Source organism: Mesoplodon bidens (assembly GCF_964165515.1).
Source record: "Mesoplodon bidens genome assembly, chromosome: 15".
In the NCBI taxonomy this organism is placed as follows: Eukaryota; Metazoa; Chordata; class Mammalia; order Artiodactyla; family Ziphiidae; genus Mesoplodon; species Mesoplodon bidens.
The window spans coordinates 37,655,210-37,668,123 of record NC_138171.1 but is presented as its reverse complement, the minus strand read 5'-3'; the positions used below and the strand labels follow the sequence as shown (position 1 = coordinate 37,668,123).

General features: G+C 56.8%; 1 protein-coding gene across 6 annotated transcripts in view; it reads left to right on the top strand.

Annotated features, from left to right (window-relative positions):
* The window catches only part of MLXIPL (MLX interacting protein like), a gene marked incomplete at its 5' end in the record, with an annotated part of 30,814 nt that extends 23,322 nt beyond the window's left edge, over positions 1-7,492 (top strand). For 3 of the 6 annotated variants that reach the window (XM_081256308.1, XM_081256303.1, XM_081256307.1), the window contains 8 exons: positions 2,815-2,984; positions 4,273-4,801; positions 5,025-5,318; positions 5,474-5,796; positions 5,938-6,065; positions 6,145-6,268; positions 6,858-6,987; positions 7,272-7,492. In XM_081256308.1, coding sequence (XP_081112434.1) covers positions 2,815-2,984; positions 4,273-4,801; positions 5,025-5,318; positions 5,474-5,796; positions 5,938-6,065; positions 6,145-6,268; positions 6,858-6,987; positions 7,272-7,390 — 1,817 coding nt within the window. In that variant the 3' untranslated portion in view covers positions 7,391-7,492. The remainder of the gene's footprint in view (positions 1-2,814; positions 2,985-4,272; positions 4,802-5,024; positions 5,319-5,473; positions 5,797-5,937; positions 6,066-6,144; positions 6,269-6,857; positions 6,988-7,271) is intronic. The other 3 variants (XM_081256306.1, XM_081256305.1, XM_081256304.1) reach the window with 3 other exon arrangements.
* Between the last annotated feature and the right edge of the window lie 5,422 nt (positions 7,493-12,914).

Genomic DNA, 12,914 nt, shown 5'->3' with positions numbered 1-12,914 from the left:
GGGTACCTAGCAGGGGACAGGGGACCAGGAGCACTGAAGCTGCAGGCTCTGGGGAGTTCCCAGGAGAGCAGTAGATGCTGGGACTGTCTCAGGGGAGAGAGGGACTTTGATGGCTCTCCTTTGTTCGGGTCTATTTATTAGTGTTTATATAATTCATTAAAAAAAAACTATTTATTAAAGAACATTTCAAGCATACACACAGGTAGGGGGAGAGGGTAGTTCACTGACCCTCATGGAATCCTCACCAACGTCAACATTTATCACCTCTTGGCCATTCTTATCTCATCTAGACCTCACCCAATTCTTCCCTCCTATGTTATTTTTAAGAAAATCCCAGAAATCGTATCTTTAAAGTAGCCCTTGGCCCTGGCTCCCTCTCCTGAACCCCAGGGCCACCAGTCGCTGGTTTCTCATGTCCCTCCAAAGATACCATGTCTATATAGCACATGTGGACCAATGTCTCTTTTTGTCTCTGTAGCAGCCTGTTTCCCGCATTGCTTTCTTCACTTAGCTGTAGACCTTGGAGACTGCTGCTGATAGCCACACACTTAGGGGGCTCCGGAGCCATGCTGGGGGTCAGACCTGGAGGCTCAGCCTGTCTCAGCAGAGGCCTCGGGCGCAGAAAGGGGGTTCCTGGGATAAAGGCTTGCATTGGGTGACCCCTCCACTCCTTCCTGACTGGCAGGGTCCTGGGCCTGTCAGTTAAGAGGTGGAGGCCTATGGGGCGGGGACGAGGGAATGAGGAACCACCCCCATGCCTGCCTGGGTGGGGGCTGGGGGCTGCGGGGACAGCAGTGTTGATGGCAGTGCCCTGGGAGCAGACCAGCCTGGGAGGGCAGCAGCCCCGTCTGGGCACACAGACCCCTGCTGCAGGTAGGAGCCCAGCCGCTCCCCCCCAAACCCGGGCTCTGGGCAAAACCTGACCGACCGGGGCTGGGAAGCGACTTCTCTCAGCGCAGGGTGGCTGCCAGAGTGGGGGCCAGCGAGGGCAACCTACGGTAGGGGGTGTGGGTCACACAGGGGAGGCGGCTAGTGTGGCCCCCTTAAGCGCCCCGTGAACTGGGAGGGCAGGGAGCGCCAGGGCCGTCAGGGCTGTCGCTTGGTCCCCAAGAGCTCCTCACTTGAGAGGAAACCTAGTGAGGGGGCCATAACTCTGTGGAGGGAGGGGGCTTGGTGGAGGGGCTCAGGGAGTGGGGAGAGGCTGGGTGAGGGCCACTCGGGGAAGCACGGGGCGGGGGAGGGGCTCAGCCAGGGGATGGCAGGTCAGTGGGGGCGACAGGGTGGGAGGGCTCCGCGGGTGGCTGGGACTCGGAAGTGCCTTCTGCCGGCGTGGGGTGGGGACACGCCGTGGTGACTCAGGCTGGGCTGGGCTTGCTGCTCTGTGAGCCCCTCCGGGTTCTGGGGAGTGGGCGGCATGGGGAGCAGCAGCTGCTCTGCGGCCCTGAGCCTCCCGGGGCTACGTGATGAGGCCCATGGTTCCTGGGGGCCGGGGGTGGAGGATCGGCGGCCGCTCACCCGCTACCACCCAGTCCTTCTGTTGAAGGGAGGCAGGAGGACAGCAAGAAGTTCCCTTCGGACCTTGTGGCCGAGAAAGACACACAGACACACACAGAGGTGGGCACAGGGCAGACGTGTACACACTGAGCACCTCACACCAGGGCAGGTGCACACGGACTCAGACAGAGCTCCAGACAGTGGGACCGACACACAGGGAGGCAGACAGACAGGTGCTACATGAGACTGACACGCGCAGAGCCGGCCATCCAGCAACACACGGGCCCCCAGTCACATGAGATGCACAAATAAGACCCAATCTGGCTCGAGGTTTGATGCTGGCTTATCCCACTCCTGAGTTTCCTTCAAGGGGCCCCCGGGAGAAAGGCCTGACCACCTGTCTTGGCCAGGGGGCTGGGGTCCATCCAAGGCCAGTGGGGTCACGTCTGACCAGACCAGGAGGCCTTGGGAGCTGGTGCAGACAGGAGGCTCTTCAGGGTCAGAGAAAGGTGCCCGGAAGGGAGCGGGCGGGCGGGCGGCGCCCAGGCCCGGGATGTGGTTAGGCCGCAGGCAGCTGCTTCCCAAAACCAGAATAGCCTGGGGCTTACACAATCCGCACCTCGAACAATCTGGCTGCCCCCATCCCTGCCAGCTCTTCCAGACCTTCCAGCACCCCCTCACTCCTGCCCCCGCTCTGAGCCCACCCTCTGACCCCTGCTCTGACCCCCCTTAGTCCCTTCACCCACACTCCTGAGCTCTGTCCCTGTAGCCCTACCCATTGACCTTCTAACAAACCCGACTTGTCCCAGACCCACTGACCTTCTGACCCCTCTCACCCCTAACTCACTCCGTGAACTCCTGACACCATGATGCCCTTTTCCCCATCCTAGACCTCCTCCCCTTGGACCCCACCCTTTCCCTCCCCGGTAGTCTCTAGTACCACCCCGCCCTGCCACGTCCCCAGCAGAGCTGGTAACAGAAGCAGACAAGGCCTGGGATTCCCAGGCCGGGAGTGGGGAAGGGGGGCCTCTGGAGCCAGTTTTGGGGCTCGGTGGGAGGCCTGCTTCCTGGGGTGTCCCACTGACACCCCCGCACATCCCCCTGCTGTCTCCCACTCAGGCCCATCCCACCAGAGCCTCTGCTGTGGCTTCCCCTGAGTGAGACAGAAACTCTCCCAGTTTCACAATCTCCTGTGGAAGGCCCCCCCTCCCTTGCTGGCCCCCACCCCACTGCCAGCCCAGCCTGGGGACAGGGCCAGCCCGCTGCTTCCAGCCGTGGCCTTAGCCCTGACAGCTGCCACCCTGTGTGTCCGAATTACAGATTTCTTCACCAACTACCGCCCTCCACCGACGCCTACACCCTCAAGCTTCCTGGAGCCCCCCAGCTTCGGCCCCATGGCTGACCCGGTCCTCAGCAGTGGGATCCTGGGCTCGGAGGTGCCCTCTGCCTGCTCGGGCATGACCCACCTCTCGGGACATAACCGCCTGCAGGTGAGCTCACCCTGCTCAGCTCACCTGCCCACACCCCGGAGGTATTCAGGGTACTTCCTGAGTATGCTCAGTCCATCGTAAGAGACTGGAGGGGGGAGAAAGACCCCATCTGTGCCCTCCAGGAGGGCACTGTTCAGCTGGGGAGGAAAGACCCTCGTGAAGCAGAACTGACAAGATGGTTGCGGGGGTGCCTGAGGACAGAGGAGCGTGGAGCTGGGCTGCTTGTGGAAGACTTCCTGGAAGAGGGGGTAGTTCTGGGCCTTAGTGAATGACTTGGGTTTGGGCAGAAGAAGAGACCAGCAGAGGGGAGGAGAAGCAGGAACGGAAGCATGGAGGCCGAAGCTGAGCATGTGCATTTAGGAAGCAGTGACTCTATCATTTTGGTTCAGGAACTCCCAGGTGCACTTCAGATGTTGCCCCCATGATGCTAGGATAGTTGCCTTTTCCCTCCGTTATCAGACTTCTCAGGTACTAGCATAGTTCATTGTTTGAGAGGCCTCTCTCCTTGACTAGACTGTGAGCTCCTTGCTGGAAGGGCTATGCTTTACTCACAGCTGCATCTTCTCATACTTAGCACAGTTCAAGCACATTAATGGCACTGGGTAAATGGTTGCCCAATGAGTGAGCAAGTGAGTGAATGGATGAGTGTGTGGATGGATGGGTGTGTTGGAGAATAGATCGCTGGGTTGTAGATGGGGGTAGATGCTTACATGGTTGGTATATATATAGGTAGGTGAGTGGTTGGTTGGATGGATGGGCTGGTGGATGGATGTGCAGCTGGTGAATATACAGATGGTGGATAGATGGACAGACTATGGATGGGTTGGTGGGTGAGTAAGGAAGTATAGGTGGTTGGATGGATTGGTGAATGGGTTAATACCTGGTAGGCTGGTAGAAATATAGGTAGATGAGCTAGCTCATAGCTGAGAGCATAGATAGGTAGGTGAATGGATGGAGGATGGTTGGATGGATATGGATGGATGGATGGATGGATGGATGGATGGATGGATGGATGGATGGATGGATGGATGGATAGGTTGGTAAGTTATTTGGTGAATGAATGGGCAGGCAGGAAGATGAACGTTCTTTCTCATGCCTAATTTGTGCATAAATTGATTCCACTCTTTCCCCTCATTAGATTATAAGTTTCCTGGGGTGTGTGTCTGAGGCCAGGAACCATTTCTCCCAACTCTCCCAGTGCCCAGTCCAGAGCTCAGCCAGGGCAAGAGGCTGCCTGGGAGGCCTCAGAAAGGCTAGCTCTCTCCCCTGCTCTCTGTCCCCCAACCAGGCTCGGAGCAGCTGCCCTGGCCCTCTGGACTCCAGTGCCTTCCTGAGCTCTGATTTCCTCCTTCCTGAAGACCCCAAGCCCAAGCTCCCACCCACTCCCGCATGCCCACCCCTCCTCCAATACCCCAGCCCTGCCAAGGGGCTTGGCCTGGAGCCCAGTGCCCCACCCCCTTTCCCTCCCATTGCTCCACTGCCTGCTATGCTGCAGCAAGAGCCTCTCTTCTCTCCCAGATTCTCTTTCCCTCCTGTCCCTCCTGCCCCGGGAGTGTCCCCACCGTCTGCTCCCACGGCCTTTTCACCCACCCCCCCGCTGGGTCCAGGCCCTGCCCCCGCCCCCTTCCCCGTAGACCTTCTACCCTCGGGGTACTCAGAGCCCCCGTTTGGGCCTCACTTCACCGTGCCCCAAGGCACGCGACCCAGAGGCAAGCCCTCTACCCAGTCCCCCAGGGGACGGAGACCCAGCCCCCCGACCTTGGCCCCTGCCACTGCCGGGGGCAACAATCCCTGCCTTGCACAGCTGCTCACAGCAGGTGAGCTGGGAAGGGGGCTGGAGACCAGATGCGGAGCGGAGAGCCTGTGGGATTAGAGGGTGGAGGCTAAGGGGCAGGCTTAGCCGGAGGGCAGGTGGCAAGGAATGAGGGACCTGGGCCCTGAACCCAAAAGCGGTGTGGGCAGTGAGGAGGGGAGGGACGGGGTCTTGGGAGATGATGCGATGGGGGCCCCAGCAGCCCTCACAGTTCTGTCTTTGCACAGCCAAGCCTGAGCAAGCCCTGGAACCTGCGCTCGTGTCCAGTGCCCTCCTCCAGTCCCCAGGGTCCCCGGTAAGATGGCGGGCACTGGGAGGTGGCGGTGAACCCCGGGGCTTCACCCCGACTCTCTGCCCTTCTCCACCCCAGCAGGAGATAGCCCCCGAGTTCCCCTGCACCTTCTTTCCCCCGACCCCGGCCCCTACACCGCCCCGACCACCTCCGGGTCCAGCCACATTGGCCCCTCCCAGGCCCCTGATTGTCCCCAAAGCGGAGCGGCTCTCGCCCCCAGCACCCAGCGGTAAAGAGGGGTTGCAGGGATCGGGGAACTCTGTGGGGGGAGGGAGGGGAAGGAAGAAGGGGGGACTACATCTGGGGCCAGGATGAGAGGGCCAGGGCAATGGGACCCTCTCCCCTGTGTTGGTCTGTCTGTGGGTCTGTCTGTCTCTGACACAGGTGGTGAGCGGCGGCTGTCTGGGGAGCTCAACGCCCTGCCGGGCCCGGGGACTCTGAGCATGTGCATCTCTTCCCCTCAACGCATCGTAAGCCGGGGCCATCTGGACAACAAGGTGGCACCATTTCTCACCCTAAGGTCTGTTTGCTCCCCCCAGGCCCTCCCACGCCCCCTCCTAGGCTCACCCCACTTTCTGCCCCCTCAGACCGAAAATCGGCGCATCACACACATCTCTGCGGAGCAGAAGCGGCGCTTCAATATCAAGCTGGGGTTTGACACTCTGCACGGGTTGGTGAGCACGCTCAGCACCCAGCCCAACGTCAAGGTGAGTCTCCAGCCCAGGCTGGCAGCCCCGAGCCCCAGGGCCCTCCACACACCCGGTTGCCTCCTCCCATCCCAGTGCCTCAGTGGGTCCCAGGGTGGGGGACCCCCAGTCCCTGAGCCCAGCCCTACGGTGCTGCTGTAGATGAGCAAAGCCACCACGCTGCAGAAGACGGCCGAGTACATCGCCATGCTGCAGCAGGAGCGAGCCGCCAAGCAGGAGGAGGCCCAGCAGCTCCGGGACCAGATCGAGGCGCTCAATGCCGCCATCAAGTGGGTGGGGGGCCCTGCAGGCGCTGGGCCAGAGGGCCTGCTGCCTGACTCCCCGCCCTGACCTGCCCCGTGCCCCCAGCCTGTGCCAGCAGCAGCTGCCTGCTACGGGAGTGCCCATCACACACCAGCGGTTCGACCAAATGCGAGACATGTTCGATGACTATGTCCGGACCCGCACACTGCATAACTGGAAGTTCTGGGTAGTATCCTCCCTTGGCCAGTGGCGGGGTGAGCGCTGCAGCCGGACCAGGCTGGGCCCGACACAGGCTCCGCTCCCCGGGCCAGGCAGGGTCTCAGAGCTGATCCCAGAGGAAAGGGCTCCGATTCTACCCCCTCCTTCAAGGCCCCTGGCATCTTGGCCAGCAGCATTACCCAGTGATGGGCTGGGAGCAGAGGGAAACTGAGGGGGAGCCCCCTGGGTGAGGGGACCACAGCCCTGCCCTCAGAAAGTCCCAGGGGCAGTTTAGGAGAACCTAAACTTGGAGTAACATGACTGGGGTGGGCCTGTGGGAAGACATAGAATCTCTCACTCCCTTACCTGGTCAAGCCCTTGACTGAGCCAGGGCAGGAAGCCCAGGGATGGGGGATAGTCCAGCCCAGAAGGAAGGTCCTGGAGGAGCTGGGGGAAGGGCCTGAGAGCCAGAGAGCTGGGAGAGCCTTAGAGTATGGGAAGGCGGCTACAGTAGGAGTCCTTAGGGTTCAAGGCTGGACAGTGGCCAGATGTCAGGGCTACATGTGAAATGGATGAGGGTACCAGCTGGATGACAGAACTGCTCCTTGACCTGGGTCCAGTTCAGCATCCTCATCCGGCCTCTGTTTGAGTCCTTCAATGGGATGGTGTCTACGGCAAGCCTGCAGAGCCTCCGCCAGACCTCACTGGCCTGGCTGGACCAGTACTGCTCCCTGCCAGCTCTCCGACCAAGTACGTGAGCCACCTGCCTGCTCAGCAGGGTGTCCAAGCCTCAGGGCAGGGGGTTCCACCCTACTCAGACCCCAGGTCCAGCCTGTCTTCACTGTGGCCTAGGGTTTTGTCCATCCCCACCATGCCCCCAGATGGGCCACCAGGACACCTGCAGACGGAGATCCTAGGAGGGGCTGACTGACAGTCTTGCTAACTAGTACCTCCCCCAGTCCCTTTGTCTTCAGCATCCAAGGGTAGGGCCCTGACCCCAGAAAGTGTCTCTCCCTCTCTCTCTCTTTTCCCAGCTGTTCTGAACTCCCTACGCCAGCTGAGTACATCTACCAGTATCCTGACGGACCCAGACTGTATACCCGAGCAAGCCACACGGGCAGTCACAGAGGGCACCCTTGGCAAATCTTTATAGTGCTGGCCGGACTGTGCTGCTCACTCAGCTGCCCTGGGGCTGCTCTCCCTGGGCACTCCCCTCCTGCTCCGGGTCCTGGCTGTCAAGCAGGGTTTCTTCTGATCTCCTGGGAGCCGGGAAGAACTGAGGTCCAGTCCCTGCTCTACTATAGCAACAATGCTGTGACCTGGGGAGCTCATCCTCCCTCTTTGGACCTCCATTCTCCAGTCTGAAAAATGGGGACAGGGAAGCTTCAAGTAGAAGAGGATCCCAAGGCCTTAGCAGCTGTGGCGCCTGGGGGCCTAAGCTGGCAACTCAGGGAGTTTGAAAGAGGGAAGGGGACGCTTGTCACTCCCACCTGCTCCCCCCCACAGGTCAGGCACAGGCCTCTGTTTCTAAGCCGGGAAGGAGAAAAGGAGGTTCCTTCTCTCTGCTCCTCCACGGGTAGCCTGGAGGGGCTGCAGGATGGCATCCCTGAGTGAGGCCAGGAAGGTCTGATCCCAGGAGAGAGCAGGGCAGGGGGTGGCCAAGCCAGGGGAGGCATCTGGTATGTGTGTGGATGAGTGTGTGTGGATTTTATAGAGAATTCTTGACCAATAAAAACAGAAACTGTCAGGGACTGTCAGAGTTTCTCGCTCTGGGATGGAAAGAGAGCGGTTTGCAGTGGGAGGTGGCCTTGTATAGGGCCTCGCTGGCCATGAAGGGACCTTAGCTTGTCCTCTGAGCTGGAAGCTCCTGGAGGGTTTTTTTTTTTTTTTTTTTTTTTTTATGCGGTACGTGGGCCTCTCACTGTTGTGGCTTCTCCCGCTGCGGAGCACAGGCTCTGGATGCGCAGGCCCAGCGGCCATGGCTCACGGGCCCAGCCGCTCCGTGGCATGTGGGATCTTCCCGGACCGGGGCACGAACCTGTGTCCCCTGCATCGGCAGGCGGACTCTCAACCACTGCGCCACCAGGTAAGCCCTCCTGGAGGGTTTTGAGTGGAGGTGAAAGAAGATCAGACAGAGCTTCTTAACAGGATCCCTCTGGGGGCTGAGTTGTGAATAGGCCACAGGGAGTCAAGGGAGGGATGACAGACACTCAGCCTGGAAATCCTCTGTGGCCAGGGGGAGGTTCAGAGAGGCTCGCCACCTTCTACGCTGGAGGAGGGCAGAGCCGGGACCCCAGCGTGGAAGTGACAGGGCCTTCCATCCGAACCATCCAGAAGGAGAACGTTGCCTTAGCGGGTAGTGACGGCCTCACTGCGTGAGATGTGCAAGCAGGGGGTGGGTGGCCACCGGGTCGGGACGTCTGAGAAGGAACTGATACTGCAGATTGGAAGTTGGGGCAAATGGCCCCAATACTTCGTCGATCCTTTTTAAAATTTTCTTTTTTGGCTGCACCGCTTGGCTTGTGGGATCTTAGTTCCCCGACCAGGAATTGAACCCGTGCCCCCTGCAGTGAAAGTGCCAGGTCCTAACCACTGGACTGCTGGAGAATTCCCTTTCATTGATTCATTTAACAAATATTTCCTGAGGGCCTACCACAGACCAAGCTATGGTCTTGGCCCTGAGGAATCTGTTCACCGCTGCACCCCTCTCCTCGCGGAGCTTACATTCGGGCCTGGCGAGTCTGAGCCCTCTCACATGCTCAGAAACCTCTGGAGACGTTTGGGGAGACATTTGCAGGCTAGCAACAGGAGCTGGCTTTCTGGGGGCTTTGACTTTCCCTCAGTCATGTAGAATAATAATGACGATAACAAGAGTAACTGCACCATCATCTAGTGTTTACCACGTGCCAAGCACGATTCTAGGCACTTTATTTATATTCACCCACTAATCCTCTCCACACCTACCTCTGTAGGTCTGCGGCGAGGATTGAAGAGTAACTATTCATAAAGCACTTACTACAGTGCCTGGCATATAACGCGATGGAAGATTTATCGTAATGCTTACTATTGTCCCCACTTTACAGATGAAAAATTGAGACAGAGGTTAACTAGCCCAAGTTTGCACAGTTTTTGAGGTGCCCACCCAGACTGTCTTGCTTCAGAGTTTCTGCTTTTAGCCACTTTTTACTGTGCAGGTGACAGATGTACCCAGCCTTTAGGTGGTATCTGCTGCTGCAGACAAAGGCTTGAAGAGGCTCTCTGAAAGGTAAATTCCTGGCAGTTTGTGTGCTGCTGTTTTCACCCACTCATCCTGCCAGGAAGGTCCCCATAAGACATCCCCTTGACCCTGTGTGCCACTCCAGAGGCCACCTTCCCTTAAGAGAGTCGTCTACACCTGCCTTCCCTCCTTCCCCTCCCGTCTGCCCCCAGCCCCCTGCCTTTGGGCTGCTCCTCCCTCCCCCACTTCCTCCCCAGCCTCACCCCTGCACAGACTCTGCTCTCTCCAAGGTCACTTGGCTCCCTTATTGCCAAATCCAACAACCACTTCGCAGTGCTCCTGGGCCTTCAGACCTCCTTCTTGAATCACTCTTTCCCTGCAGATCCAGAATTCTCGCCAGGCTCTCCTCCTCCCTGGCAGTGCCTCCCCAGTCCCTGCTGTGGGAGCCTCTTCTTCGGCCCACTGCCCTTCTCACTCTATGGCAAGCCCTGGACACTGCAATCCCCTTCAGCCTCTCTGCTGAGGCCTCCCTATTCTGTATCTGCGCTGCCCTCTCCCCAGAGGGACACAACCACGTATCTGACTGCCACCCTGACCTCCCCCTCTGAATTTTCCACAGCTCCCTTAACCCTGAAGGAGCCAAAATAGAACTCATCATTTCCAAGACTATAGCTCACATTCTTCCCCCTCCAACCTGAACCTGCCCAGGAAGGGTGCCCCCATCCAGACACTTGTGCCAACAGGAAACAGTCATCTTTGGCTCTTCCCTATACCCCACTGCCCTGTGGTGTGTTACCAAGGCCTGGCCAGTTTGTTGCAGGAGAGAATGGTCATGTCCCAGGTCACAGGTGAGTCCCTGGGATGGGTCACCAAGTGAGGGTCCTTGGCTTCGCACAGGAAAGAATTCAAGAGCGAGCCATAGTAAAGTGAAAACAGGTTTATTGAGAGAGGTACACATTCCATAGGCAGAATGTGGTCCGTCTCAGAAGGCAAGAGCAGCCCCAGGGCATGGGGTCGTCTCAGAAAATGAGAGCACCCCGAAATAAGGGGTGGTTAGTTTTTATGGGCTGGGTAACTTTATAGGCTAACGAGTGGGAGGTTTATTCCAACTATTTTGGGAAAGGGGCAGAGATTTCCAGGAATTGGACCACTGCCCACTGTTTGGCCTTTTATGGTTGGCCTTGGAACTGTCACGGTGCCTGGGAGTGTGTCATTTAGTATATGCTAATGTGTTACAATGAGCATATAGTGAGGCTCAAGGTCTACTGGAAGTTAAATCTTCCACTGTCTTGGGTCTAGTTGGTTCTAAGCAGTTTTTGTTGTATCCTCAATGGCTATGTCATCCTTTTAATGGTTGTGCCCTGCTCCCTTCCCTCTCGTCTCAAGTTGACCTCATAAGCATCCATACACATGGCCACCGCCCTGGTCTGACAGAATATCACTTTTTTTTGTTCTGTTTTTCTGTTTGTTTGTTTTTTTGGTTGCATTGGGTCTTCATTGCTGCGCGCGGGCTTTCTCTAGTTGCGGTGAGCGAGGGCTACTCTTTGTTGTGGTGTGCGGGATTCTCATTCTGGTGGCTTCTCTTGTTGCGGAGCACAGGCTGTAGGTGCACGGGCTTCAGTAGTTGTGGCATGTGGGCTCAGTAGTTGTAGCACATGGGCTTAGTTGCTCTGCGGCATGTGGGATCTTCCCAGACGAGGGCTCGAACCTGTGTCCCCTACATTGGCAGGTGGATTCTTAACCACCATGCCAGCAGGGAAGCCCAGAATATCACTTTTATGTAGACTCTTACATTAGCCTCTCGTATCCCTTACAGCTACAACTCAAACTTAAAAGTACATTTGAATAAGTTGGGCCTTTTAAAAATCTTCTTGAGCAGGTCTAGTCTAGGCCAATTAAATCAGAATCCCTGTCTGTGGGAATTAGACATAAGCTTTTTTTTTTTTTTTTTTTTTTTTTTTTGCGGTAGGTGGGCCTCTCACTGTTGTGGCCTCTCCCCTTGCGGAGCACAGGCTCCGGACGCGCAGGCTCAGCAGCCATGGCTCACGGGCCCAGCCGCTCTGCGGCATGTGGGATCTTCCCAGACCGGGGCACGAACCCGTGTCCCCTGCATCGGCAGGCGGACTCTCAACCACTGTGCCACCAGGGAAGCCCAGACATAAGCATTTTTAAAGGTGATTCCAATATGCATTCAAGGTTAAGAACCACTGTAATGGAGGCTTTGAGCTGCAAATAACCTACATCTGGGGCTCAAGTTAGTTTAAAGCATTGGTTCTTACACTTTAGCGTACATCAGAATCACTTAGCAAGCTTGTTAAAATACAGATTGCCAGGCCTCCACCTCCAGAATGTCTGACTCAGCAGATATGGGATGAAGTCTAAGAATTTGCATTTCTAATGATGCTGGTCCAGGGCCCACACTTTGAGAACCACTGCTTAAACAATGAGGAAATGTATCGTTTTACCTAACACAGAGGCCAGAGGTAGAGAGGCTCCAATCAATGCAAGGTGAATCTTCAATTGCAAATTGAAGTTGTGCTTCCATTGCTTCTCTGGCTCTTGCTTGCCTCTGATGAGGCCAGGTTTCTAGCAGATGGTCAAGGTGCTTTGTGACTGAGCCTTGCTATCCCTCCAGCCACACCTTTGCTCATGCTTTCCTTTCCCTCCTAGAATTCCCTTTTACCCTCTGTCTCCCCTGTCTAAATACCCATCCCTGAAGGTACAGCTGAAATCTCACTGCCCCTCAAAATCCATCGGCAGATCTCCCTCCCTGACCTGCCCAGTTTTCCCCTCTTCTGTCATTACTAACGTCCTTCTGAGTGTTAGCCTTGGATTCCAGCTGGGCTGTAGGAACTTGAGGGTAAGAGCAAGGCCCTTACCACAGCCCAGTGGCAAGGTGGGAAGGATAAGGATCTTGGAGTGTAGCAGACCCCAGTTTGACTCTGGTTCTATCCCTGGCTTCCTTGTTGACCTGGGGTAAGCTACTTGACCTGAGCCTAGTTGTGTGGTTTTTTGGTTTGTTTTGGTTAAAGTTATTTCATGGCCTCACTTGTCTTAAAGACCACTATAAAGATCAACTGAACTTACAATGTAAAAGAACCTGGTAGTCTCAGCTGAGCCGTAGCCCTACTCTTGCTTGTCCCCCACATCGATAGACTGGAGTCACAGACCTGCACGTGTTCCCAGGTTCACTCTTTATCTGTGTCACCTCTGGAAAATCACTTAATGAGCATCTCCTAGAGCATCAGTCCCCTAATCTGTGGGGTGGGAATGTGAGAAGATTAAATGGAATGCAAAGCTCCTGGATCAATAAATGTCACCTGCAAAATGCTTGGTGAATGAAATTCTGAAACGTACCACTTTATCTCTAGGAGAAAGTGGTTCATGGCTGGGCCTTCGGTTCTAAATAGCAAATTAAGGAGGAAAAGCCCCAGAATGCTCTGGACACCCCCTCCTAGCC